This window comes from Arachis hypogaea, chromosome 20 (assembly GCF_003086295.3).
Source record: "Arachis hypogaea cultivar Tifrunner chromosome 20, arahy.Tifrunner.gnm2.J5K5, whole genome shotgun sequence".
NCBI classification, from domain to species: Eukaryota; Viridiplantae; Streptophyta; class Magnoliopsida; order Fabales; family Fabaceae; genus Arachis; species Arachis hypogaea.
This window is the reverse complement of record NC_092055.1, coordinates 95,602,599-95,630,170: the sequence shown is the minus strand read 5'-3', so window position 1 is coordinate 95,630,170 and position 27,572 is coordinate 95,602,599. Positions and strand designations below refer to the sequence as shown.

Below are 27,572 nucleotides of genomic sequence, written 5' to 3'. Positions count from 1 at the left end.
GTCTTTGATATTCTGCATGTAATTTATAAAATATTTATTTTTTACTCTATTATATATAAAATTTTCACTTTCCATTTTGTAAATTAAAGTTTAGAATTAATTTTTTTTATGCTATTGTGATTAAAACTTATCTATTTTTATTCTTCGTTATTCATGTTGTTGAGTATTATTTATATGGATAATTTGAGAAATTTTGGTGATATCAAAAGGAGAAAGTATAGAAAAACAACGTTTTTTTTGAATAACTTAAACAATAGGTTAAAAAAGGAAAGTCAATTCTAATTTGAATTAATTAGATTTAATCATAATTTTGAGTCATTACCGCTCTTTCGCAATCTTGTGCCACTATCACCGTTGCTGTATCGCGACCCCGGTATCCCACAGCTGCTATCTCGTTACTTGTTTCTTATCAACTAAGTAGGACGTTTATTTTACTATGTATGCGGAAGGTTTTTTTTATTCTAAAGTGGATGTTTATTTGGGTATACTATTGATATGTTACTTGATTTGCTTGATTTTGCATGCACATGTTCTGCAGGATGTTCATTTCACTATGTATGCGGATGGTTCTTTTCTCTAAGATGTTGATATTTATTTGGGTCATACCATTTGGGTGAACGAAATAAAGCGCTCACAATGGAAGTGGCGAAAACACGATGCAGCAGCGTGGAAGCAAGGGCAGAGGAGCAGCATTTAGTGGCGAAACAAGGCCTCTAACTCGGCAACAGTGCGACATCATGGAGGGGAGAAGAAGGTGCACATCGGCAGCGTCACTTGCAGGGAGAACAGGGGTGGTGCGACGCATGGGAGAAGAAGATGCAGCGGCAATATCGAGAGCAGGGGGCAATGTAGGGAAGAAGAAGGTGCAGCAGTAGCGTCGGTTGCAGGGAGCATAGGGGTGGTGCGATGCATGGGAGAAGAAGGTGCAGCGACGGTGCGGCGTGTTGCTTCTTTAGATGGTGGCGGCAGCGGTGAGGTGCGTTGGTGACGGCACGACAGGAAATATGGAGTGAAGTGGCTATAGTTAAAGGAGAGAAAGGTGGAAGGTGAGAGACTAGAATTGTGGTGGATAAATGAGGGTGAAATATTTTTTTTGTTTTAATGGGCTTGGAGTGTAGCCCAATGTTCATGTTATTCGCACTCCCATTGTCTACTTAGCAGAACTCTATCGAAAGGGAGTTTATGTGGTGTAGCAGTCCAAATTTCTAATAAGTTGAATTGTTTAGTTATATACTTTAATTTTAGACACTTGAGTATTTTAGTATTTCAATTCATTATAGAGAATAAAAAATTATATTATTGTAGTCAACAAGAAAATAAACATTTATTTTTCTACAAAAAGTAATTCCTTAATGATACTTCAAAAATTATTAAATTATGCAGTCTTAAAATAATAAAATAAAATGTTTCTAAAATTAAAAAAAATAAAAATGCAAATTGCAATCTTTGTTTGTAGGTTTCATTTAAAAAAAAAAAAACTAAAGCGTGAGTTGCTAAAGTATGAGTCGCATTTTGACCTAATTACTTCATGTTTACCCATTTCAATGTGTAACACCAAAATTCTTTTCATATTATTGAAATAAATCAGCCTCTAAGAACTCCCCAGTTTTTACCGATACTTCATGTTTACCCATCACGTACGTCTAAACCTTTTTATTATATACTACCTTTATTGAATATTGAGTCTTCGCGAATACGAATCGATACTTTAATTAAGAACTCAAAAGGAGAGTTTATTTTAAATCACTTAACCATAAAAGTATATATTCACATAACTTTATATACATAGACTTATGTCAAAGAACCTCAATTACAAATCCTACCCCTCTAAAAACTAAAAACAATAAACGATGAGGGAAAAATAAATTCTAACAACTCAATTCGTGAATATAATCTGCTATGCTCTTGTAGCTCCGCACTAAACCTTCGCACCTGTAGCTGAAAGGGGTGAAAATCGGGGGTAAGAACTGGGGAGTTCTTAGTAGGGTCGGGGTTAGAAGTTAAGTTTGTTTCATTATATTCTCAGTCAATAACAATAGTCAACAAAGTATAATCCAACTCAACAATTATAGAACATAGAATCCAATTACAAGCACAAACAATCATAGAAAACATAATCACAAACAAATATGTGCAAACAAGTATGATGCATGTCTAGTCCTATACAGGCCATGAGCTCATGTGTCAGTTTGTTGCCCGATTCCCGACACTGATCCTGAGATAAGCGTTTCGTACCACTGTCCTTATCTCAGCCAACGTCCCCTCCATGAGCGTTACGTATCGTCGTCCTCATGGAGAAACCTTCTTTTCAGTCTCCAGTGAGCGTTAGGCATCGCTGTCCCCACTGAGCCGTCCTTATAGTATCAAGTGAGCGTTACACATCGCCGTCCCCACTAGGCACTTGGCGCTAAGGCCCAAACAACACTCAATTTCTTTTTAATCTTTGCACTCTACTCTACTGCGGCAGAGATACCTTTAATTAATACCCTTTTTTCTATCTGCTCTACTGTGGCAGACGTTCATTAGATTCTTTTAATCTTTGTTCTCTGCTCTCCTGTGGCAGAGATTCCTTTAATTAATATATTCCTTTCTCTTATATTCTTTTAATTCTTTTGTTCTCTATCATTTATTGAATTATATTTCTACTTAACTCAGCAAGCTTTGTCTGAGTTTGGCTTCCAGTGCCATAACCTCTGTAAGCAACCTTTGTCTTACAGGTGCGACTCTCTTGAGTCGATGTATGCAAACATAACCTCTGTAAGCAACCTCGGTCTTACAGGTGAGGCTCTCTCTAGCCAATGTATGTATTGATAACCTCTGTAAGCAACCTCTGTCTTACAGGTGCGACCATCCCCTGGATTGGCCGATGTATTTCTGGAAAGCAAATCTCGGTGGACTCACCACCATATCTCTGCTTATCTCATTTTCTTTTCGTTCTTTATTTCTTTCTTTCTTTTCTTTCTTATCATTTCACAATATAAATTATCTTCACATTATTCCCTCGCCTTTCCCTAAGTGTCTTATGGAAAGAGTATCAAAGGTTCTAAACTTAGATTTGTCTTTCTAAAGCTTTTAGGACAGTTTTCTGCTTACCCTTTTAGTATATCATAAATAAAATAATATATTTTAAATAAAATACTAATATATAATATATTTCAAAAGTACATTGATAATAATCTTAATAAATTAAAAACAATAATAATGATTTTCTTTATTACCCAAAACTTTGTTAACTTGAACTTTAAATATTCTCATTACTCAAAATTTATTAACTTAAACTTTATTATTAAGCTCTTATAAATTATTCTGCATCTTTGACCTTTCTAAATTATTTATATTTTTACTCCAATATATTTTGTAGTTTATTAAAATGTTCTTACATATTATATAATTACCAAAATAACCTTGCATCTTTTATAAAATTCTCATTTTATCCCTGAACTTCTTAATTATTCCCCAAAATATCCCAAAAACGTATATAATTACAAAACTACAATTTTTAGTAAGTTACTATTTCATTCTCAAATATAAATCTTAATTTTCTGATTATAACTGTATCAAAGGATTGAACCTCATTTCCAAAATTCTTCAAGTTTTTAGCTTTAGTTTTAAGTCTGTTTTTAAGCTTTACTATTACCGATTTTTCACCGCTTTTTATTTAATCTCTCGGCCATCAAACCTCATTAATTTATACTTTATTGTCAATGATATTCCAACCCAAAAATTACCAAAACACCTCAGCTGGCTGTTCATACATAGCCGACCCAAAATCTCAAGCAAACAACAATAATTCAATAATATTTCAACATAAAGCTCAATCAAACTCAACAATAATCAATTAAAGTAACATTCACTTATAAAATTCACATTTAATTATTATAAAATTACCAAACCCTACCTCCGTACGAAATCAAAATAATGAAAACTCCAGAGAAGCTTTCTGACCAAACTGCTGAAGAAGAAAACGACAGAAATCGCCTGTGCCTGCTAGAACTCCAATTGGATGAACTTAAGGGGAAGAGGAGCTACGTCACCATCAACTTCTACCGAACAAAAGTGATGCCAATGTGTAGAGGAGGAAGATACAAACACTTTTATCGGATTAGATTTTTTATTGGAGTTACGAATCTCAAGAAATCAAGACCGAAAAATCAAAGGAAGTCGCGGTTCTCTTTTCCTCACACTTTCGGTCCCTTTCTTTTTTCATGTTCAGTGATGTATGAAATGAAATGAAGATGAGCAATAATGATTCTTGATTGAGTGTCATTGGATTATTAAATAAAAAGGGCATAGGTGGTGCATGAAATTGACTCTGCAATATTCGCACAGATAGACCAGCAAGTGCACTGGGTCGTCCAAGTAAAACCTCATGTGAGTGAGGGTCGATCCCACGAAGATTGTTGGTTTGAACAAGCAATGGCTACCTTGTAGATCTTAGTCAGGCGGATAGAAAATATAATTGTTGTGAAAAATGCATAAAATAGAATAAAGTTAGAATTACTTAATTGGTGTGAAATCAATGATAAGAGAATAGTTGAGGCTTCAGAGATGCTTCCTCCTTCTGGATCAATTTTTCTCACTGTCTACTCCAACTTCTGATGATTCATTCCTTGGCAGGCTGTAAGTGACTAACACCAGGTCAGTGGTTATTAATCTCCTCTGCTTCAGACCAAACGCCAGGTCAGTGGTCATCCAATCTAAATGGGGGTGAAGCTCCAACAGTCCATTCCATTGGTGATCCTACTCAAAGCTCCACAGACAAGGTCAAATCTTCTGGATCAGAGAATGCTGCTTCCTGATTCTATCCTATACCACAAAGGCCCTAATTGCCTCGTACCTCGGCTGAACTGATGTCTCCAAGTCCCTAACGAAGTCGTGGATTAGTCGTCTAAGAGATGTATAATCAAGCTTATGGTTCAATACTATCCTGTCAAGGACTCACAAGAACCCATGTAAAATAGGGATGACGGTCAAGTTACACTCCCAATTCATTAGGATGAAGAATGAAGATACATCTTAGAATAGAATCAAGCATAGAATGAAATAGAACAATGATATTATTAATCCATAAGAATCAGCAGAGCTCCTAACCTTAACCTAGGAGGTTAGTGACTCATAGCTTACATAAAATAGTAATGTATTTGAAAATATGGCATAAGGTAAAAGCCAGGTAGAAGATCCTAAACATGGGTGATCATCTCCTATATATACTAATCTAATAACTAAGGATTACAAAAATAGGATAAACTAGGTTGATAGTGTGAAAATCCACTTCTGAGGCCTACTTGGTGAGTGTTTGGGCTGAACTAAGGGTGACTTCACGAGCTAGTACCCTTCTTGGGCATTGAACGCCAGATTTGGACTCCTTTTTGGGTGTTGGACGCTAGCTGATCCCTTTTGGGCGTCCAACGCCAAGAAGAGGGTGAAGTGCTGGCGTTGAATGCCAGTTTTGGACCTTCATTTCCAAAGCAAAGTATAGACTATTATATATTGAGCGCTGGATGTTAGCTTTCTAATGCCGTTAAGAGAGCGCCATTTGGACTTCTATAGCTCCAAAAATGCTCCTTTGCGTGCACGGAGGTCAGAATCCGACAACATCTGCAGTCCTTTCTCTGTCTCTGAGTCAGACTTTTCCAAAGCTCCTTAATTTCGGCCAGAATTTACCTGAAATAATCATAAATCACACAAACTCAAAGTAGAATCCAAAAATGTGAATTTTGCACTAAAACCTATGAAAATATAATAAAACCTAAACAAAACATAATGAAAACTATATGAAAATGATGCCAAAAAGCGTATAAAATATCCGCTCATCAAAATACCAAACTTAAACGGTTGTTTGTCCCCAAGCAACTAAAATCAGAGTAGGACTAAAAAGAAGCGAAGGATACAATGAATCTCAGAGTTTTCAATAAAGTTCAGTTTCAATTAGATGAGCGGGACTAGTGGATATTCACTTCTGAATAGTTTTGGCATCTCACTTTCCTTTGAAGCTCAGAATAATTGCCATCTTTAGGAACTCAGAATCCAGATGATATTATTGAATTTCCTAGTTTAGTTCTTTTTTATTCCTGAACGCAGCTTCTTTTGAGTCTTGGCCATGACCCTAAGCGCTTTGTTTTCCAATATTACCACCAAATACATAAACGCCACAAACACTTAACTGGGTGAACCCTTTAGGATTGTGATTTAGCTTTGCTATAATCCTCAGCCAGCGGTGTCCAGAGTTCTTAAGCACACTCTTTTCGCTTATGTATTATTTTTTTTTCTTTTATTGCTTTTTTGCTTTTTGCTGCTTTTTCTTGCTTCAAGAATCAATTTTTGGATTTTTCAGATTACCAATAATACTTTTCCTTTTTCATCATTCTTTCAAAAGCCAACATTCTTAACTTCAACATCAAATATGCACTATGCATACATGCATTCAGAAAGTAAAAGCAATGCCACCACATCAAGATAATTGAACTATTCTTATTATATAACTCGAAATTTAAGTATCTCTCTATTCTTTTTCAAATAAAATTTTCTTTCAAGTAAGGTGAGAGATATATAGAATATTTCATGGCTTTAAGACATAAAATAAAGATGATCATGCACTAGAAACAGACAATAAGATAAAATACATGAAAAATAGAAAAATAACATAGGCAACAGGGTATTAAGGGAACGTGTCCACCTTAGTAACGGTGGCTACTACTCCTTCTAGAGAATCCAATGGAGCGCTTGATTTCTTCTATGTCACGCCCTTGTCTCTGTTGTTCTTCCCTCATGGCTCTTTGATCTTCTCTTATTTCATGGAGAATGGTGGAGTGCTCTTGGTGTCCCATCCTTAGCTGATCCATGTTGGAGCTCAATTCTCCTAGAGAAGTATGCAATTGGTCCCAATAGCCTTGGGGAGGAAAACGCATCCCTTGAGGCATCTCAGGAATTTCTTGTTGAGGCGGCTTCACATGCTCTTGTTGAGGTGCATGTGTAGGCTCTCTAGTTTGCTCCATCCTTCTTTTAGTGATGGGCTTGTCCTCCTCAATAGGGATGTCTCCTTCTATGACAATTCCAGCTAAATTGTATAAATGACACATAAGGTGGGGAAAAGCCAACCTTGCTAAGGTAGAAGGCTTTTCAGCTTTCTTGTATAATTCTTGAGGTATTACCTCATGTACCTCTACCTCGTTCCCAAGCATGATGCAATGAATCATGATGGCTTTGTCAATGGTCACTTCTGATCGATTGCTAGTAAGGATGATAGAGCGTTGGATGAATTCCAACCATCCTCTAGCTACAGGCTTGAGGTCAAGCCTTCTTAGTTGGATAGGCTTGCCTTGACCTCCCTCTTCCACTGAGCTCCTTCCACACAAATGTTTGAAAGGACTTGATCCATCCTTTGATCAAAATTGACTCTTCTTGTGTAAGGATGTGGGTCTCCTTGCATTACTGTCAAATGGAGTGCCAACCTTATACTTTCCGGGATGAAATCTAAGGGTCGGCCTTAGACCATAGTGCTCTAATTTTTGGGGCTTGGGTTCACGCTTGTATCATGATGTTTAGTGACCCATACATTGGCATAAAACTCTTACACCATCAAGATTCCGACTTTCGGAATAGAATTGGTTAGAACTTCCCAACCTCTCCTTCGGATTTCTCGTCGGATCTCCGGGTACTCATTCTTTTTGAGCCTAAAGGGGACTTCAGGAATCACCCTCTTCTTTGCCACTACTTCATAGAAGTGATCTTGATGAGCTTTGGTGATGAATCTTTCCATCTTCCAAGGTTCAGAGGCGGAAGCAACAGCTTTTCCTTTCCTCTTTCTAGAGGATTCTCCAATTTTGGGTGCCATAAGTGTAAATGGAAAGTAAAAGCAAGCTTTTCCAATACCAAACTTAAAAGCTTTGCTCATCCTCGAGCAAAAAATGGAAGAAAAGAGTAGAAGAATAGGAGAATGGGTGGAGAAAGAAGGAGAGAGGGGTTCGGCCAAGTGGGGCTTATGTGTATGAATTGTGTGTTGAAAGGGTTGGAAGAAGGGGTATTTATAAGGGTGGGATGGGCTAGCTTCGAATGTGAGGGGGGAATTGGGTGGAAAATTTTGAATTTGAAGTGGGTGGGGGTTAGTGGGAGCTATGATGGTTTTGAGAAGAGATATAGATGTGATTGGTTGAGGGTTTATTGGGGAGAGTGTGTGGGGAAGAGTGAAAGAAGGAGAGAGAAGAAGGTGTGGTAGGTGGAGATTCTGTGGGACCCACTGGTCTTAGGAGATGATGAGCGGATATTTTATATCCTTTTTGGCATTGTTTTTACATAGTTTTTAGCATGTTTTAGTTACTTTTTATTATATTTATATTAGTTTTTATGCAAAAATCACATTTCTTGACTTTACTATGAGTTTGTATGTTTTTCTATAATTTCAGGTATTTTCTGGCTGAAATTGAGAGACCTGAGCAAAAGTCTGATTCAGAGGCTGAGAAAGGATTGCAGATGCTGTTGGATTCTGATCCTCCTGCACTTGAAGTGGATTCACTACAGCAGAGGCGGGATTTGGCGGCGGTTTTTTTATGAATTGGCGGCGGTTTTAAACCGCCGCAAAATCAAATGCCGGCGGTTAACTGAAACGCAATGGATATGGGCGCCGGGATGGTATTTGGCAGCGGTTTCCAGCAACCGCTGGCATAACTGCCGCTAAATCAAAATTTCGCGGCACACCTACAGAAAACCGCCGCCGTATTCCACTGACACAATTTGCAACATATTTACCGGCGGTTTTTTAACCGCCACAATTTTTATCGCTTTGTTTACGTGGCCGCATGTTTAGCGGCGTTTTTAAAACGGCCACCAAATGCTAATATATTTTCTGTTAGAGATGCCGGCGGTTACAAACCGCCGCTAGACATAACACTATCCTTAATTATCGAACCAAAATAGAGGCGGTTTAAAACCGCCGCTATTTTAATAGAAATTAAAAAAAAATTCGGGTCTTTCAAAAAAAAAATCGCAAAATTGGTTTAAAATATTATTCAATTATTTTTTATAATTCTTCTTATATTTTTTATTATTTTAAGATTGAATATTTTCAACCTTAGAATCTAAACTTGTAGCAAAAACAAAATTGATATATAAGCAAAATAGGAAATATATATATATCCATAAAAAATACGAACAAAAAAAAATCTCTTTCAAAGAGTTGCTCAGTCTAATTCGATAAAATACTTGATTCATAGCAAAATATCTCCACTCCTAATATTCTACTATTCACTCTATCATTCCACGAAACCCATTCCTGCAGCAATGTCTGGTGGCAGCTCCTCACCCTGGCGTTGAAACAGATAAATCAGAGCACTCTCCATCACCTTCATCTTTTTCTTCTCTGCTGCTGCCTCATCCTCCATTGCCTTCCTCTTCAACTTCTCGCCTTCAAGCTGTGCCTGCAGTTCAAGCAGCTTCCTCTGAGTCTCCTCTAGTTGGACTCCGTTGCCAGACCCATGTGAATTTGGACCGTAGAGTTGACTAGGAGTCGGTCCAAAACCCACACCACGTACTCTATCCGGTTTCTCTTTTCCGAAAACCTGAGCAATGGAATCATTTTGAGACAACACCCTTGATGACTCATCCTGCTGCTCAATCTCCTCAATTCTTTCCTACAGACATAAATTAGCATAAACAATTATTTATGTTGATGCATCTCATGTCAAAAACACACCAAACGATAACAACATAGGATTCCAACCACTATAACTAGTTGTAAGGGATAAATGAAACTCAATCATTCAAATTCTACATAGGGAATTAAACCATTCATCAACAAGTAAAAAATCAAAATAACATATAAAAGTAGACTACTACCGTATTTGAGGTCATAACTTAGTCGATCAATTATAAGTAGTAGTACTTACACCGATTGCTCTTGCTTCATCATTCATGTAGGAGCCGTCCTTTTTTTTGTGCACTGCGATCCATAACTCCCCTCTTCCGACTATTCTCCCTTGTTGTTCCAACTGTATAAAAAATTTTTATGACATTACCATTTTCCACACAATCAAGGCAATCTCAAATCATAGAAATAGTCCAAAGAGTGAATAAAAAAAGTAAAGTACCTCTTCTTCGATCTGTCGTGCAAAGCTTTTTGAACCGCCAGTATGGGTATATTGTTGTTTTGATCAATTCTTCGCATTTTTCTTGCACTTTTCCTATTGGTCCAGTAGAGACAAAAGGCGATTATAAGATGATCTAAAAAGACTCAATGCAACAATAATTTACATAAAAGTTGTGTACCAATGATATACTAGATTACCTTCGTTTCAAGTTTGGCGCGATAGTCAAGGAACCATCTCCAATGCTCTCGATCGATTCCCGGGGGACGATTCTCAATATTTTGTTCAGTCGTGAACGTTGGCTCGAAATAAGCATTATACAACCTCAGCCTTGTCTCCTTCCAGGACTTCCCCATACTTTTCAAGATATTTTTTTTATAGTTCCTTCGCTATCTTCATCAATGTGGAAAATTTGCTATACAGATAACCAAAAATTTGTCAAAAATTGTAAAAATAAGCAGATGTATTTTAAAGGGGATATAAACTTTTACCTTCACACATTCGTCATAAACTTTGTCCTTTGTGGTAATTTTATGCCAGCTTTCCTCACAGATAGGAAACTTCCCAAAGTTAGATCCTAGCAGACCAAGCACGCCACTCAACAGTCCAGCTTCGTTTCCAATGGCTTGCTTTGCTTTGTTGAACCTGAGGATGATCTTTCTACCGTTAGGCCATTCCATGGCCTCCCTCACGCTTAGTCTTGCCGGCTTGATTGTGCCATCGGAATCTATAGGCCAAACATAATACGTTAAGTTTATCCGTAGTGGACAGCATGCGAGAATAATAAAACATAACAAGAGTATAAATCATGTTGAACACATCAAATTTATTAGCTAAATTACCGATTGTCCTGACTTCCCAAAACTCTGTAGTCTTACGTCCTTTGCGAGTCTGAGCTCTAGAATCAACAAAAGACTCATCAGCTGCTTGATCGACAGAATCTACATCATTAGCATTATCTGCCGAGTTTACATGGCTTGGCTCCGAGTTCTGATTGTTAGTTGTGCTCGTTTGTGGAGCCAGCCTTGGTACACTACGCGGTGGAAGGAACGGGCGTGAAGTTGGAGGGACACTATCACCACTGTCCGGGAGATTTTCAGAGTCATCACGGTGGGAAGTCGAGACCGGAGGCGGGACCGGAGGCGGAGCCGTTTGTAGTTGCTGACATCCTGGTCCTACTTTCGGTTTTCTTGTGAAACGACCTTTTCTAGCCATCTTAAAAGGTATAGGGCGCCTGGTTCAACCAAAAAAGAATAATAGAATTAAGAGGAGTCAATGCACATTCATGCTATTTTGGTAAATTTGTTACAACCAAAATTGAAATATAACTCATTGACTAATTCATATAGAAAACACAAGTTTGAATATGGATATAAGATTACATACATGTGGAAATATAATTTCTTCCTAGGAATCTAAGATACTCCCAAACATTTCACGGGAAAAGATCCACATACATTCAAGAGTGTAGTACATGCAAACGGCAACTCCAAATTTCTTACCGTGTTCCATATATAGCTTTGGGCTTCAAATATCACATACACTATATCTAATAATATAATTTTATTCAATCTCTCCTTTTAATGCCATGAACAGTCTAACGGTAATAAATGGTGTATGTTAATATATTTATTTAAGGCTAAGTGACTAAATAATTTATATAAACATGTTGCACCAATCACACAGGGAATAGTTAAAATATATACAATGCAATGCGTATAGGTAGGTATCACCAACCCATTAACGCTATTGTAGACAACACTAATAAAGAACACCAAGCACAATTCAAAATCACATCCAAGTGGTTATATATATATATAAATGTGCCTTTTCAGGTACATGTTTAAACAAGGAAGAGCCTATAAATTACTCATTCCCTCCCCCAATTTAATTAGCTCCTTGCATTAATTATTTCATGCATGTCCTAGAGTGTGAGCTATAATCATTGCAACGAGTATATGATACCAAAAAGGATGTTATTTTAAAATAATTAACGAATAATGATCAAATTGAAACAACAAGACAATAAGAAAACTATGCTGCTATGAGGATTACATATAAATATTAAAAATGAGATAAAGTAGGAAAGAAAAAAACAATTGTATTGTAAATCTATTGAATTATGTAATTAAGCATGACAGCACATCAGCAAGCTAAGAATGTATTGAATCTTACTAAGTTTTGATTGAAAATAAGACAACTATGCTAAACGGCCATGCTGGTGACTGCAAACGGGGTAACATCTAATTATTAGCTCTCATAAGTTCTTGAATTAGTCAATGCATTTTTAATACCAAGTCAAGTATACTTCTAAAAGAGTGGTGCATTTTAAACTACCAAATCTAAAAAAACCTGTATCCCCTTCCGATACACAAACTCCTAAGTCCCACTCCTCCGTTCCCAACTTTACATTGGATATACCTCCTCATAACATTCCTACTTCTGCATCAAATTAATCCTTTTCAAGTGATATTTGCATTTCAGTGGTACAAATTATACAACCCAAATTAGCCCATATATAAAGCGGATGTCAAGCTATGAATTTTAGAAGAGGAAACTGCAGAGCAGGTTATAATAGTGTAGCCTCAGGTCAGCAACAATCTGAATCAAAATAAATCTGCTTAGTTCATTAAATATTCATAACTCCTTATTGTATTACGGGGACTATACACCTTCATATTAACATTCTATTGTGTTCACCTCTTACCCAGAAGAAAATAGGCTTACGGTGAAAGGAACAAAACAAATTTCAGTCATATTAAGAGCACCCACTGAAATCAACAATTTTAACATCACCCATTTTTGTGTTAGAAAGAGGGAGGGTTATCGGAGCAGAGACGTTGGGCCAACAGTAATCCCGACCGGAAGACAACCACACGGGCGGAGAGACTTGAGCAACTGGTAGCTTCTCGAGACCCAAGATCCGACGCGAGTTAACGATTTCTTGTTGGAGCCCGAGATGTCAGAGCTTCTATGGGCTGGGGAGTGCCTTCGTTGAATGTTTTTGAGTTAGGGTTAGAATGTATAAGGATTGAGGAGCAGATGATATGACTGCTGCAGAGGCTGGGGTATGAAAATTTCAATCAAAGGAGTTCAATTATTTTGGCGGGTCTTTGAGTTTGCCTAAAACCCAAATCCCTAACTTCTGACTTTTAAAGCAAATTTATTTATAAGATAAAATAAATCATCAGTAACAAAATCCAATTGAAAAATGCACTATGTTAGCGATGACGCAAAATTGTATAGGGTTAGTTGATATAATAATAATAATAATAATAATAATAATATAGTATAGGGGTTTAGTAATAATAAATAAGATTTATTAACAAACGAACAAATTAATAACTATTTAATCAAATATGTAGTAAATCGAATTCAATGAAGTAGACTTAAGTGAAAACATTATTGAATAAAAGTAGAATCAAGTATATAATCGTGTATGTTTAAAATGCTAATAAATCGAATGAATTGGCTTTAATTTACATGTTTGATTTAATTAAATTCGTTTTTAAATGAAAATATCGTAATAAATGTTTAGTATTTATTTTTCGTAAATTAAACTAAAAATATTTTTTAATGGGCACAATTAATAATAATTATATTTAAAAAAGAATTTTTTTAAGCTAAAAATATTATAATAAATTTATATATTTAAAAATTAACTGTATTAATTCATTTATTGATACATAAAGTTATGCTAATGATTTTAATTTTAACAAGAAAAATTACTAACTTGCCGAAAAACCATTCACGGTTTACCACAAAATTTTAAGCCCTGGCGAATGAAAATTTAGTTCTGTGTCACATTCCCTAAGTTCTCCAACATGAAACATTATACATTTATATTAATTATAATAACTTTGCAGTTAACAAATTATTTATTTAATATAAATACTATTAGTTGTGCTTATTGAAAATTATTTTTAAAGTTTAATTCATCAAACTTACATACGATAAAGTTTATTTAAAAATTATCTTTTAAAAACTAATTTAATAAATATTAGCAATTAATTTTACCTACATTTGACTCTTCTGGATGTGCAGCTCATATCATCATCACAATCACTTCCTACAACTATATCAGTTTTAGAGTGGAAAAAATTACTTCCATTTCCATCTATTATGATAATCTTCCGAGTTAGAAGCACTTAATTAATATCGGGCAAGATACAACTACGCTATTAGGAAGGCGCAAAATTCTCACTAAGCTCAAGTTAACAACACTTACTCTTCTGAACCTCCATATTCTCATGATAAAGATTAAACACAAGACTAGCCGTAGAGTAAAAACTTTAAACACCAGCGAATGAAATATGTATAAAAGTAGACTCGATGGCCTTCATTGTGGCACGGAATAGTGATAAATCCAATTCATTAATTAATCGACTCTAAAAAATAATAACTGTACCAATCTTGACCAAATATCGCATTCCCCAAGTTCTCTAACATGATAATACTTTCCAACAAGAACAATCTCAATATAACAATCTGAGAAGTTATAAAGTCACGAGAAAACCAATGAACAAGGTTTGAATTTCCTAAATAACCTGAATTGAAAATCTTCAAATAACCTAAAGCACTGTCCTCACGGATTCAAGTACCGTATTGCCCAATTAGCCAAGTGCCATGCATTCTTTTTTCCAGGAGACATTCCACTGTAAGGATATTCATTCTCATTTGGCGTTTTGTTGAGGTCATATGACAGCATGGAGCAATTTCATCCTGCAGAAGTGGCCTCATAAGATCCATCAGAGGAGACAACGTCCTCTTTCTCCATCAAATCTGGAACCACCTCTCCTGGTGCTTCGGATGCATCTTGGAAATTGGGTCGAGATAACCCTGAGAGTTGTGCATCATATCCAAACATAATAAAAAAATTAAAGAATCAGAGTGCGAATACAATCCTATACATTATTAACATTGCATAGATCATATCTCTCTTACTGTCCCATAGTCGTTCAAGGCCATGTTCTATGAGCTTGAATTCCTTCCGTGATGCAACATCCAGTTCAACGACCAGAGTATTTTCATAGCGTGCCTGCACAAATTTCCAAAATTAACACTAATAATAAGAAGACGAATTATCAACCAATTATCAACCAAAAAGATATTAGGACAACAAGATATTGCCCAGGGGTTTAAGATACTGCTCAGAACAATGCCATACCTCAAGGCTGGGTTGAATATCTAATCCTATGAATCTATGAAGTAAGAGTCAGAACACACCATGTATTGATCTTTTCTATAATCAATCACCATTCTCATGAATAATTGGGTGCTTTGATTAACCTCTGCTTACGCTTCCACTTAATTGAGGTCCGGGAAAAAAAGTAATAAATATATGAATACTAGTTATGAAGCTCCAAATATTCCTACAAACGAGCTAATACTTTTCTTTGACATAATACTTTATATATGAATACTAGTTATGAAGCTCCAAGAAGAAATTGAAATTAAATAGCCTGACATGGAATCCAATAAAAATTGGGCAAATTATACTGACCCCTTCTAAAGTTTGGTTAAATTTATTGTTAATTCCTTTTATTTGCCCAAATCACACTGAAATTGACCGTGAAATTCACCTTTTAGAAGAGTTCTGTATTATCTTTATAGTGGTGTTCTGTGTCACATTTTATAGAATAGAAAAATACTTAGAATAATAGTATATAAATTTTAGGAGAGGGTTGAATTTCATCAACAGTGAGGCGTGTGTAATTTTTTCTAAAACTTTTCAACAAACTAAGATCCATTTGCTCAGCTCGTTTTTAAAAACAATTGGGCTTAATTTTTAAACATCTGTGTTTCTTAAAATTCATAGCTCATTATTACACTAAAAGTATAATGAAAATGAGATGTTTCTTTTCAAGGTATAACTCTATTACTATTATTAGTATTGAGTGCTATGTGGGTAAGAGTATTTAGTGTGTAACAAAATAAGCTGCTACTATAGTCTTGTGTCATTGAAGTTTGAATGGTTAATAATATACATTATATCTGTATTTATTTATTTTTACCTGGTGGTAGCTACGTCTAGACGTATTGGGAAATTAAGAAAAACTATAACTAAAATAATGAAGAAAAATCTAGATTTTAATAGCTGTACTGTAAATATATTTACTATATGATACTACAGCATTTCTAATCCATAGAGAATTATAGATAGAATTTAGCTACATATATAGAGAACTGTTTTATACGTTAGATAAATACAAAAGTAAAATAGAAAGTTTTTTACCTTCACCTCGTCAAGTTTTTTTTTGGGGAACCACAATTCCGTACTTGTTATAAACTCAAACCCGAATTTAGCCCGGTACCTTCGGTCCCATTGAAGCAGTTCCTAATAATTTAGTATAACCGTCTGAAAATGGGTTTCATCAACGAAAATGAAAAAGATTTTGATAATGAAATTGGGAAACAGCAATCTAACCCTCATCATTGAAGCTGGAGCATGACCAATGGCTCGATAGAGGTGACTGTGTCCAGAGAAGGCATCCAGCCATGACTGTATACGAGACTCTTTGAACCACAACTGCCTTGCAAAGGATGTTGCGTTCTCCAACGAAGAGAATGGAGATGCCTCTATCATCTTCTCTGCAAACCAATAGCTTCGGGTAATGAGAAAGAAGTCTCGTGTCTCCAATTTCCCTGATAGGCCACGGACATAGACAGAATGTACAGGAACAATTAAAATATGCGATTGTAGGAAGTCTTATATGAGAGGTAAGAGTTAAATAAAAGAGCTTTATATGAGAAACTAGTCAACTAAAGGAGCTTCATATGAGAGGATAAGTTTTAGAAATTAATAAACGACTCAATCAATTCAATTTTTTGTATAATGATATGACTAGGATAAAATTCACTATCTATCATAGGTGAATCACTATAGTAGTACATGCGCATGAAATCCCGTGAATATGAGCTACATCCGTGATGGAGAAATGTATTTTAGGAATCGGCGGCCTCATCACAATCCTGAACCCCGTCATTAGTGGATTCCTCGACAACCTCGTCTCTTGTCAACCGCAGGCCTTCGACATCAAATTCAGGCAAGCTGGTCATACAGCACTGGGGGTGAAAGTCGACCTAACATTGTTCATAATTTTCGCCCATGTCAAACAAATCTCTTGGCTTCACATGGACTACTACACTCCATCCGTTGTCCACCTCATCCTCCACGTAGAACACAAGACGTGCCTCAGATGCTAGGATGTACGGCTCATCGTCTTCTCGATCACCGGTGTGAATCGGATTGGCAAAATTGACACAGGTATGACCCAACTCGTCTTGTCATATGCCTCTGCCCGACGTGGTGTCTACCCAGAGACACTTGAATAAGACTACATTGAACTGACCACTGTAATTTAGCTCGATGATGTCTACTAATCTCCCGTAGTACGAGACACCGCCGATGGCAACATTGACATCCCGTTTGCTTGCATAACTCCTAGTATCCGAAGTGACATAAATCCCGCTATTTTGTGTTTTCATCCCTTGCTCCCTCGAGATGGTTCTAAATTTAAATCCATTGACGTTGTAAGCTTGATAGCGTCTGGCCTGAGCAAGGGGCCCACAGGCAAGCCATTGCAACTCGTTCGAATGACTGGTGCTTCCAAATGGGACCTAGAATTGAACCATTAGAGGCAAGAAAGCATCAAAGGGTAGTGGGATCTTGTGATATTAAGGATTACCTAATGCCTAAACCAGTTTGGGAATTCTCTGTGCACCACACTATCTATAAGAGACTGGGACCTTGTTTTACTTCGCATTTTTCTCTTTGTGATGGCTCTGTACTCACTATGCAGTGTGAAAAAAATGTTCACTTTTATTATTATTAAAGCCATATTGGCTCGCTGGATTATTTTAGAACTCGGTCTCGATACTTACTCTAAGAATTTCTCTACAGCAATGCAATTGACCAGTACATGACGATGTGCTTGAAGGATTTCAGTGGCTGTCAAAGTAAAAAACGAAGCAGCCCCGACCACCTTTCCAACTTCTGGGAACATGCTGGAAGCCTCACTGGGCAAGACATCGCTCGGCCGATCGTCAACCCGCGTCGGTCGGTTGATCCTAGTCTCGACGTTATCTAGATATCTTGAACAGAACGTGAGAATCTCTTCTGACAAGTAGCCCTCTGCAATAGATCCCTCCGGTTGTGCCCTATTACGCATGTACTGCTTGAGACGACATAGGTACCTTCGAGAACATAACACATAAAATTATAGGTGACAGTTATCCTAAAAAAATAGTTTGAGGAAGCTTAGGTAGATTTTTACCTCTCAATTGGGTACATCCACCGGTAATGCACTGGGCCACCGAGGCGTGCCTCTTCGACCAAATGCACCGTTAGATGAACCATGACTGTGAAGAAGGAAGGTGGAAATATCATCTCCATGTGGCATAGAGTATGGACCACACAATCCTGAAGGAGAGGAAGTTGACGAGGATCTATGCATTTGCTGCATAGTAGTCAAAAAAAGGCTGATAACTGAGCCAAGACAGCGGACACTTGGGTGGGCAATACGTGCCTTGACGCAATTGGCAAGAGATGTTCCATTAGAATGTGGCAGTCATGACTCTTCAAGCCCAATAACTTGCGCTGTTTTATATCAACACATCGAGAGATGTTGCTAGAGTACCCGTCTGGAAAGACCACATTCTTGATAGTCCTAAGAAATACCTCCTTCTGTGGATTTAACATGGTAAAGACTGCAGAGGGATACTTTCCACCTTCAGGTGAACACAATGTTGAACATGGTGATCTTTGAACTTACCACTCTCGTTCAACATGGTGAACACAATGTTGTCGCACACATTCTTCTCTATGTGCATCACATCAAGATTGTGGCGTAATTCGTTGTTCTCCCAGTATGGGAGATCAAAGAATATACTCCTCTTTTTCCAGGGAGACTCTTCTTGTACCCCGGTCTGCTGTCCGTGCTTTCTTTTACCACCCACCACTCCCACCTTGCCGTGTGAGACTGGCACACCCTCCAACTATCTCAAGATATCCCTGCCAGTCAATTTGACAGGTGGGGATCTATCATCTACCTTTCCATCAAATTTATCCCGGTCCTGTCTATATCTGTGATCATGATTCAAGAAGCGACGATGACCCATGAAACACCATTTCTGACTGAAAGTGAGTCGCCTAGTCTCGGCGTCCATATTGCACGTGGGGCAAGCTCTCCCGCCGTACGTGTTCTAGCCAGATAAATTGCCCAATCCAGGAAAATCACTGATGGTCCACATCAATGCAGCACGCATCTTGAATGTTTTCTTCTCACTGGCATCGTACGTATCAACACCGGCCCACAACTGCTTCAACTCATCGATCAATGGCTGTAAGTAGACATCTATGTCATTGCCAGGCATTTTAGGACCGGGAATAATCATGGAGAGGATAAAGTTGGTTTGTTTCATGCAAATCCATGGGGGTAGGTTGTATGGAATAAGAATCACTGGCCATATTGAGTACTTTGAACTGAGGTTTCCATATGGATTGAAGCCATCACTAGCCAAGGCTAAGCGAACACTGCGCAGATCGCCAGAAAAGTCAGTATATCTCCTGTCAAATGCTTTCCAGGCCTCACCGTCCCTGGGATGCCTCAAGGAACCGTCAGAATTGGTTCCTCTCTTGTGCCACAACATGTCCACTGATGTCTTGCTGGACATGAATAATCGCTGCAACCGTGGGATCAGAGGAAAGTAGCGGAGAATCTTCACCGGCAGAGGTTTCCCATTCTTCTTGACAACGGCGTTGATTCTTACTAAGGAATTCTTCTGGGTCTTTTGCTTCCACCTGGATGCTCCACACTGTTTGCATCTAGATAGGTCTTGATCGGAGCCCTGATATAGCATGCAGTCATTTGGACATGCATCTATCCTCTTGTACTCAATACCGAGCTTCCTTATGATCCTCTTGGCATCGTGCAAGGTATTCGGTATCTTTGCATGCTGGAAGGCATCCCCCAGTAGCTCTAGAATCAAACCGAAAGCCTTGTCGCTCACTCTGCACATGCACTTGATATGGTAGAGCAACACCAAGAAAGACAGCTTCAAGAATTTTAAGCATCCCGGGTACAATTCCTGCTCGCCATCCTCCAGCAAGTCGTGAAAGGCATGAGCCTCGCGGCTAGGTTCGTCAGATAAGTACGACAACCCCTCCAGAACATCTTCGACATGACCATTCATCGAGTCTTCATCGTCACTCTGCAGTCCCGCCAAGTTGAATGCGTCGTGGACCATGTCACGTATTTGATCTCCTAAATTTACAGTGGGTTCTAGTTCTTCCCTACCGCTGGATCTCTCGTCTACGATCCTCTCACCGTGATGTAACCAAAAGTTTTAGTTAGGGGAAAAGGGTTTCATCAAAAGATGATCGTAGGCGTCCTCTCTAGTTTGGAAAAATCGAAACCCACACAAAGGGCATGGACAATGTATCATCCCATCGGATGATGCATTGGCAAATGCGAAGTCAAGGAATCTATTCAGACCATCCATATATTCTACAATACCTCATGGCTTTATAATCCAGCTCTTATCAATGTCTAAATAGATGAAATAGCACAAACAAATAAATGAATAATAAGAAAATTACATAGAACTTAAAAAGCAGTAACAGTTTATCATAGTTATTGGATGGGAGAGTACCATACGTAATAAGCTCGACAATATATTGCAAGCAAAACCATGTAGAAAGGAATTGGGGAGGATGCTTACTCATTGTCAAAATTCTGTGCTTTATAAAAAATTACTAGTAGAAAGAATTGCTGATCCCAAGTCCAAAAAATGAAAAGACAAAGAAGAAAAAACCTTAAAAAATGAGGGAAAAAAATAATAGGAGTAAAAGTTAGATTTATGTAATAATTAATAAGAAACTAAATAATCATAATGAACAGAAACCTCAAATACAAATTTTCTGCCCTTAATTGCGGGTTAACTCAACAAAATAAGAAGAGAATAGCCGGATATAATATCCTCTGTTATGCTTAATTTAAATTCTTTGAAAGATAAATTTGATTAAAAAGATCATTTGAAAGAAATAAAAAGTTCATTTTAGGGAAATATTAATAAAAAACTAATCTAACAAAAAAAAATTTGGAGATAAATCTAAACATTTACTCCCAAGATTCTCGAGCAAAGCATGCTGGCATGTTTATGTTGATGATGAAGCTCTTTGCAATGATGACAAAAGGTTATTAATAAAGCAACTTAACATGCAGTGGCAACTACATATATTAATACTTATATAATTCATATATAACTCTCTCATATAGTGGCAAAAGCCTATAAATACGTTGAAGACAACAATCTAGATATCACAAGCCAAGGCTATATTTCCTTCCAATCAACATTATGCTGCCAAATGAACCACAAGTAGAAAAATTAAATAAATAAAACGAACATTCAATTGCAAAGCTCGAATATTGTTTCGGATATTGGATAATTAATGCTCTGCGGCATATTATTTTATCTGTTGATAATCCAGGATGTTTGCACTAACTCATTGGTAGCAAATTCATCCTGGACTGAAGTGGCAAGTAAACATGAACCCCACCCCCACCCCCGGGGGCGGAAAAAGAAACCGTAAAGAAAAAGCCATTGTAACTTCTCAAACAACTAGCTCAAATCAAATGCCAAGTAATAATTCGTATTAAGGTCATAGACAGTGAAGTAACAATTCATTCATCAAGACAACCAGTAAAAGCAGCAAGTATTTCCAACTTGTTCCACCCACAAAACATTAAAGTTTGTTTTCATCATCAGGGTCATATTCATAGCAGATATACTAAATATGTAGATTGAGTAAATTGGACTGAACCTAGTACAAGACCGCCACCAAGCACAATGGAAACTTCAGTTCTGAAAGTACCAGTCCTAAAATTAAAGGAAACATCAAACTACACAATATAACACTTGAGAAAAGAAGCACATTTCATTTCAAAGAGCAATGGCTACACGATCTAAAGGGACAAAACAAAACCAAATCCTAAAGGACTATAACCAAATAGCATTTCATAACTAACTCAGAATTAAAGCAATGCAAAAATAACCAAATCCTAAAGGACTATAAGTTCAAACTCTAACATGGTTTTATTTTATTTTATTGTATTACTTTAAAAGCTGCAAGGGAAACACAACTCGTATAAAGGATTAGTTTCACCGTTTCTCATAACAATTGAAAATAGGGAAGTCCATAGAAAAACAAAGCTATTTCTTTGGTTAAATTTATCCCAAGGTGGCAATAATGCTATTACTTCTATCAATCAACATTGCTACTTTAAGATAAACACTATATAACCCATTCACCTCTGTTTCTTATAAATACAAAATGTATATGTGGAAAATATAGAATGAATGTTATTTTTTTAGGGATAAGTATAGACTATTAAGGAACTAAAATTTTGAAAGTCTTTTAAGTTGAGTAAAATAACACTGTTAAAAGAGATTGAGATAAAAAAGATCAAGAAAGTATCTAACTGCAGGGGAGTTTTTAGGTCTCTTGCTTATTGCATTAGGAGTTGACAATTGTTCAAACAAATAGGGCTTATTCTCTCAACCACAATCTTCTGGTGTGATGGTGTTAGCTGCTATACTCCTATTGGTCCCAGTAAGCCAATTTTGCCTTAGCCTCTTCAATAATCATATAGGAGATTCCAGATCAAGTGATGTTAATATTAACTCCACATTTTTCCATGTTTAGGTTCTAATTAAACAGGGAAAGTGCTATCAGGGAGACAAGGTTTTTTTAGTTTTCGGGCAATGATAAATGTGTTAGAATCCTGCTTGTTTTCCTGCAGTTAAATATTGCAGTAACCATTAAATGCATGAGTGGTTCATTATACGGTTTGAATTCATTCTTCTCACTTTAGCATCTCATCCTAGATTTGGGTGAGCTTGGTTTCTGAATTCTAATTATTTAACTTCAAAGGAATTACAATGTTACCTTATTTATTTGCTGAGAAAGGTTAATAAAATTCTGCTGAAATAAAATATTAACCTCTTCTAGCAAAAATGTTTTCACAAAAGACCAAGGTCTAGAGCACACTTAACGAACTAGCAAAACAGCAGTTGAAAAATAAATTACCAACGTTCAATGATCACTTGAAAGAGTCAATTTTACAAAGTCCTAGTTCTTGTAAAATATGGCTTCATTAGATATGTATTCTCAATATACCATTCATCCTTTATCCTTAAAGCATTATGTGAATTTCAGCCTTTTTAACCCCCACCCTTCCAATTTAACGTCCCTACCAGGTAATGCATTCTTTTATGAACTGGTGCTGAGATCGTGCAATATTAGATATGCATTCTTGTGTAGCGTAGAATGATCAATTCTACTACTCACCAAGCCTAATGAGGAATAGTACAACAATGATAAATCAAGATCATGATATTCATATATAATAAGAAAGTTGAAAGAGAAAAAACCTTGTTTGGAGTGTGCTCTAGAAGCTTCTATGCCCCAAATTATTTTACAATTATTATCAACAGCGCAAACAACAACACCCTTTGGCAATTTTTGTGCACAATACTTAGCAATCGACACCGAACGAAGTCGCTTCCTGCATCAGAACTGGGTTTGTTGATGAGGTTCTAATCAGCAATGTCTCTTAAAAGATTGAATTATAATCTGCTAATTAATCTAACTCAATTATCTATCTAGCCAATCACAACTCACGTGTTCATTTGGTTAAAATTATGACAGGAGCAGAATAATGAGTAGCCAGCTGAGCTTGCTCACATGGGACCAAATCAGATGAATCAAATCCATAACCCAATCAATGCAGCAGTTAACCCCAATTAATAGAAGATTCGGACAAATTCTTGTTCGAAATTCCGAACCAAGAGTGAAAACACGAAGGAAAGCTTAGGGTGTTAGAACTAACCAGGGACAGGGAGAGGCCATGATAGCTCAGGATGGCGAACGGTGGAGGGTGGCTCAACAATTTCGTGCACGGTCGGCAGAGGACCCAGTATCGGCAGCACCTTCACAGTGAAGTAGAGACGGTAGCAGATTTCGCGCGCTTCCAAGGACTCTTCGCGCGGTTCTGCTTAATTTGGGCAAGAATGAATTAGAATTTATAGGAGAAATTAAAAAGGGGTAAAGTAGAAATTGAGTTAACAAATCCTCACCTGGTGGCATTTTGCGATGCAATCGCCGCTGATTTGTGGCACGCGAAAGAGTTCTGCCTTCACAACCTTGTTTTGGAATAGCAGCAATGGGTGTGCTTCGTGGGCTACCAATCACTCTTCGCGGGTTTTCTGCAAATTTGGGGGGGAATCAACTCAGAGTTATAGGAAAAAAAGGGGGCAAAATAAAAATTAGATTGCTTAAGATTGGATCCTCACCTGGCAGCGTTTTGTGATGGAGTCGCCGCTGATGAAAAGGCACGCGAAGGAGTTTTGCTTCCCCAGCATGTTTCGCGGCGGCGAGGTGTGTGGCCTCCAGATCTTCGCCGCTATTTTTGCCTCGCGTTGGTGATGGCGGCATTTTTGGTGGAGTCGCCGCTGATGATTGTGGCACGCGAAGGAGTTCTGCTTTCCCCAGCATGTTTTGCGGTGGCGAGGTGTGTGGCCTCCAAATATTGGCCCCTATTCACCGTGCCTGGCGTAGTGATTTTCTGGAGCTACAGAAGCCCAATTGGCGCATTCTCAATTGCGTTGGAAAGTAGACATCTTGGGCTTTCCAGAAATGTATAATAGTCCATACTTTGCCCGAGATTTGATGGCCCAAACTAGCGTCTAAACGCCAGCCAGAGACCCTTTTCTGGCGTAAAACGCCGGAACTGGCACCAGAACTGGAGTTAAACACCCAAACTGGCATCCAAGCTGGCGTTTAACTCTAGAAAAGGCCTATGCACGTGTAAAGCTCAATGCTCATCCCAAGCACACACCAAGTGGGTCCCGAAAGTGGATTTCTGCACTATCTGCACTTAATTACTTATTTTCTGTAATCCCTAGTAACTAGTTTAGTATAAATAGCACTTTTTACTATTGTATTCGCAACTTTTATCACTTTATCATCTTATCACTTTATCATCTTATGATCTTTGGACTTTGAAGGCTGGCCATTCGGCCATGCCTAGACCTTTTTCTCTTATGTATTTTCTACGGTGGAGTTTCTACACCTCATAGATTAAGGTGCGGAGCTCTGCTGTTCTTCATGAATTAATGCAAGTACTATTATTTCTCTTTCAATTCATGCTTACTTCTTCTCCAAGATATACTCTCGTACTTAATTCAGTTAAGTCAGAATGAAAGGGTGACTGATGATTGGACTTTTGTGTGGTCTAGAATTCACAATAAATTCTCGTTGCAAGTATAGTTTCTAAACTAACAATAATCCTTTGATACAAAAAGTTGTTTGTCACAAGTACAAACCCCTAAATTTATAAACCAAAGTATTGAACCTCGGGTCATTCTCCCTAGGAATTGCAATAAAGTGCCTTGTTATTGGTTATGGAGCTATGTTTGGGATTTTTGAGATATTAGACATGAAAGGTAAATGGCAATGAAAATAAACTAACAACTAAAAAGCTCTTGGCAAGGTTGTGAGAATTAGAAGTCATATCCTAGTTATCCTCCTCTGTTGTGACCACAATTATCTATTGCTACCACTTAGTTAACCTCTAATCATGGAGGAAAGTCAAGTGGATGAATCAACTTGATTCCACAAGTCCTAGCCAACTCCCAAGGGAAAGACTAGCGTTAGTGGTATGCAAATCAATTAGCAACTTCTAATTATCAATCAACAAATGAATTAGATAACTCAAGCGTCACTAATTAGTCTACCAAAGCCAAGAGGAATAAAATTTATACTAAAATCCAACCAAGCATTTTATCAAACACTTGGAAGGCATAAAAGGAAAGCAAAGTAAATTGACAAAAAAAAAATAGAATCTAACAACAATTATGGCAATGAATTAACAACAACAATCAAAAGGAACACAATTATTATGAATTACCTCTAATTGAATTGAAAGAAAAGAGAAGGAACAAAAGTAGATCTACAACAAAATATAGAAACAATTATAAAGGAAATTACAACAAAAGAATGGAGGAATCATGAATGTCACAACATAGAATTGAGAAGAAGAAGAAGTAGAGAACATGAATCAAAATCTAGATCTAAGAACTAAACTAATCATAATCCTAATCCTAGAGAGAAGTGAGAGCTTCTCTCTCTAAAACTAAATTTCTCTCCAAAAATTAAACTAAACTAAACTAATGTGTGAAAGTATGTTAATACCCCTTCAATCCTTGGCTTAAATAGCATCAGAAATGAGTTGGATTGGGCCCACAAGGCTTTTAAAATCGCTGGCCACGTGTTTGACTAAGTGAATTGTGTGCGCCCATGGACGCGTACGCGTACCGTGCGCGTGCGCATCTCTATGCGAAATGCAACCATGACAAATCTTATATCATTTCGAAGCCCCGGATGTTAGCTTTCCAACGCAACTGGAACCGCATCATTTGGACCTCTGTAGCTCAAGTTATGGTTGTTTAAGTACGAAGAGGTCGGCTTGACAGCTTTTGCGATTCCTTCATTTCTTCATGAGTTCTCCATTTTTACTTGCTTTTCCTTCATTCCCTTGATCCAATCTTTGCCTCCTAAATCTGAAATCACTTATCAAACATATCAAGGCATCTAATGGAATCAAGGTGAATTGAATTTATCTATTTTAAGACCTAAAAGCATGTTTTCACACTTAAGCACAATTAAAGGAGAAGTTATAAAACCATGCTATTTCATTGGATAAATGGGTGAAAGGTTGACAAAACCCTCTAAATTCAACACAAGATAAACCCTACAAATGGGGTTTATCAACCTCTCTACACTTAAACCAGGCATGTCCTCATGCTTTAAACCAAGAGAAAGCAAAGGGTATCAACATTTATTCAATGAGATGTAACTAAATGCACCTATCTATATGCATGCAACTAAATGCAAACTGATTCTACCTACTTGGTTAAAAATAATTCAATCTCCAAGATATACATGCACAAGTAGGGCTAGGGTCCTATGATGACTCATGAATCCTACCAATCTAAATATCAAAATGAAGTTCAAGTAGACTTGCAAGAAGAATGCTCATGAAAGCCGGGAATCAAGGAATTGAGCATCGAACCCTCACCGGAGGTGTTTGCACTCTAGTCGCTCAAGTGTGTAGGGTCGATTCTCTCAATTCCCCCCTAATCATGCTTTCTAAGATTTGTTCTTCTTCTAACAATCAACATTTATTCAATGCATGCATACAAGTATCATGAGGTCTTTTCATAGGTTGTAATGGGGTTAGGGTCAAGGTAGGATGCATATATGGTTAAGTGAGCTTGAAATTTGAATCTTTGATAAGCTTAAACTTCCCACCTAACCTATGACATCCTATACAATTTCAAAGCTAACCTAACTACCCATTTTTCTCACTTTTTTCACATACTCATGTATTCCTTTTCATTTCAAACACTTATGCATTGACCCTTATTGAG

The 27,572-nt window shown here is 37.3% G+C and overlaps 1 protein-coding gene and 1 long non-coding RNA gene across 2 annotated transcripts; both read right to left on the bottom strand.

Moving 5' to 3' along the window:
- Positions 1-9,105: 9,105 nt before the first annotated feature.
- On the bottom strand, positions 9,106-13,204 carry LOC112786875 (uncharacterized). Its single transcript, XM_072230367.1, has 6 exons — positions 10,922-13,204; positions 10,571-10,806; positions 10,280-10,494; positions 10,083-10,175; positions 9,882-9,983; positions 9,106-9,626 (listed from the first exon to the last, which is right to left on the bottom strand). The coding sequence occupies exons 1-3, from the start codon at positions 11,292-11,294 to the stop codon at positions 10,441-10,443; spliced, it is 663 nt and encodes a 220-aa protein (XP_072086468.1). The 5' UTR covers positions 11,295-13,204; the 3' UTR covers positions 9,106-9,626; positions 9,882-9,983; positions 10,083-10,175; positions 10,280-10,440.
- A 1,262-nt stretch (positions 13,205-14,466) lies between these two features.
- On the bottom strand, positions 14,467-15,441 carry LOC140182756 (uncharacterized). The gene is made up of 3 exons (XR_011878851.1): positions 15,247-15,441; positions 15,024-15,117; positions 14,467-14,918 (listed from the first exon to the last, which is right to left on the bottom strand). It is a non-coding gene; the product is annotated as an uncharacterized lncRNA (long non-coding RNA).
- Between the last annotated feature and the right edge of the window lie 12,131 nt (positions 15,442-27,572).

Excerpts from the sequence above, each read along its gene's own strand:
- LOC112786875 (XM_072230367.1), bottom strand. The coding sequence starts at position 11,294 with ATGGCTAGAAAAGGTCGTTTCACAAGAAAACCGAAAGTAGGACCAGGA. Across the intron at positions 10,807-10,921 it reads TTGGGAAGTCAGGACAATCG|ATTCCGATGGCACAATCAAG; the intron begins GTAATTTAGCTA and ends TTTGGCCTATAG. Across the intron at positions 10,495-10,570 it reads TTTATGACGAATGTGTGAAG|CAAATTTTCCACATTGATGA; the intron begins GTAAAAGTTTAT and ends TTATCTGTATAG.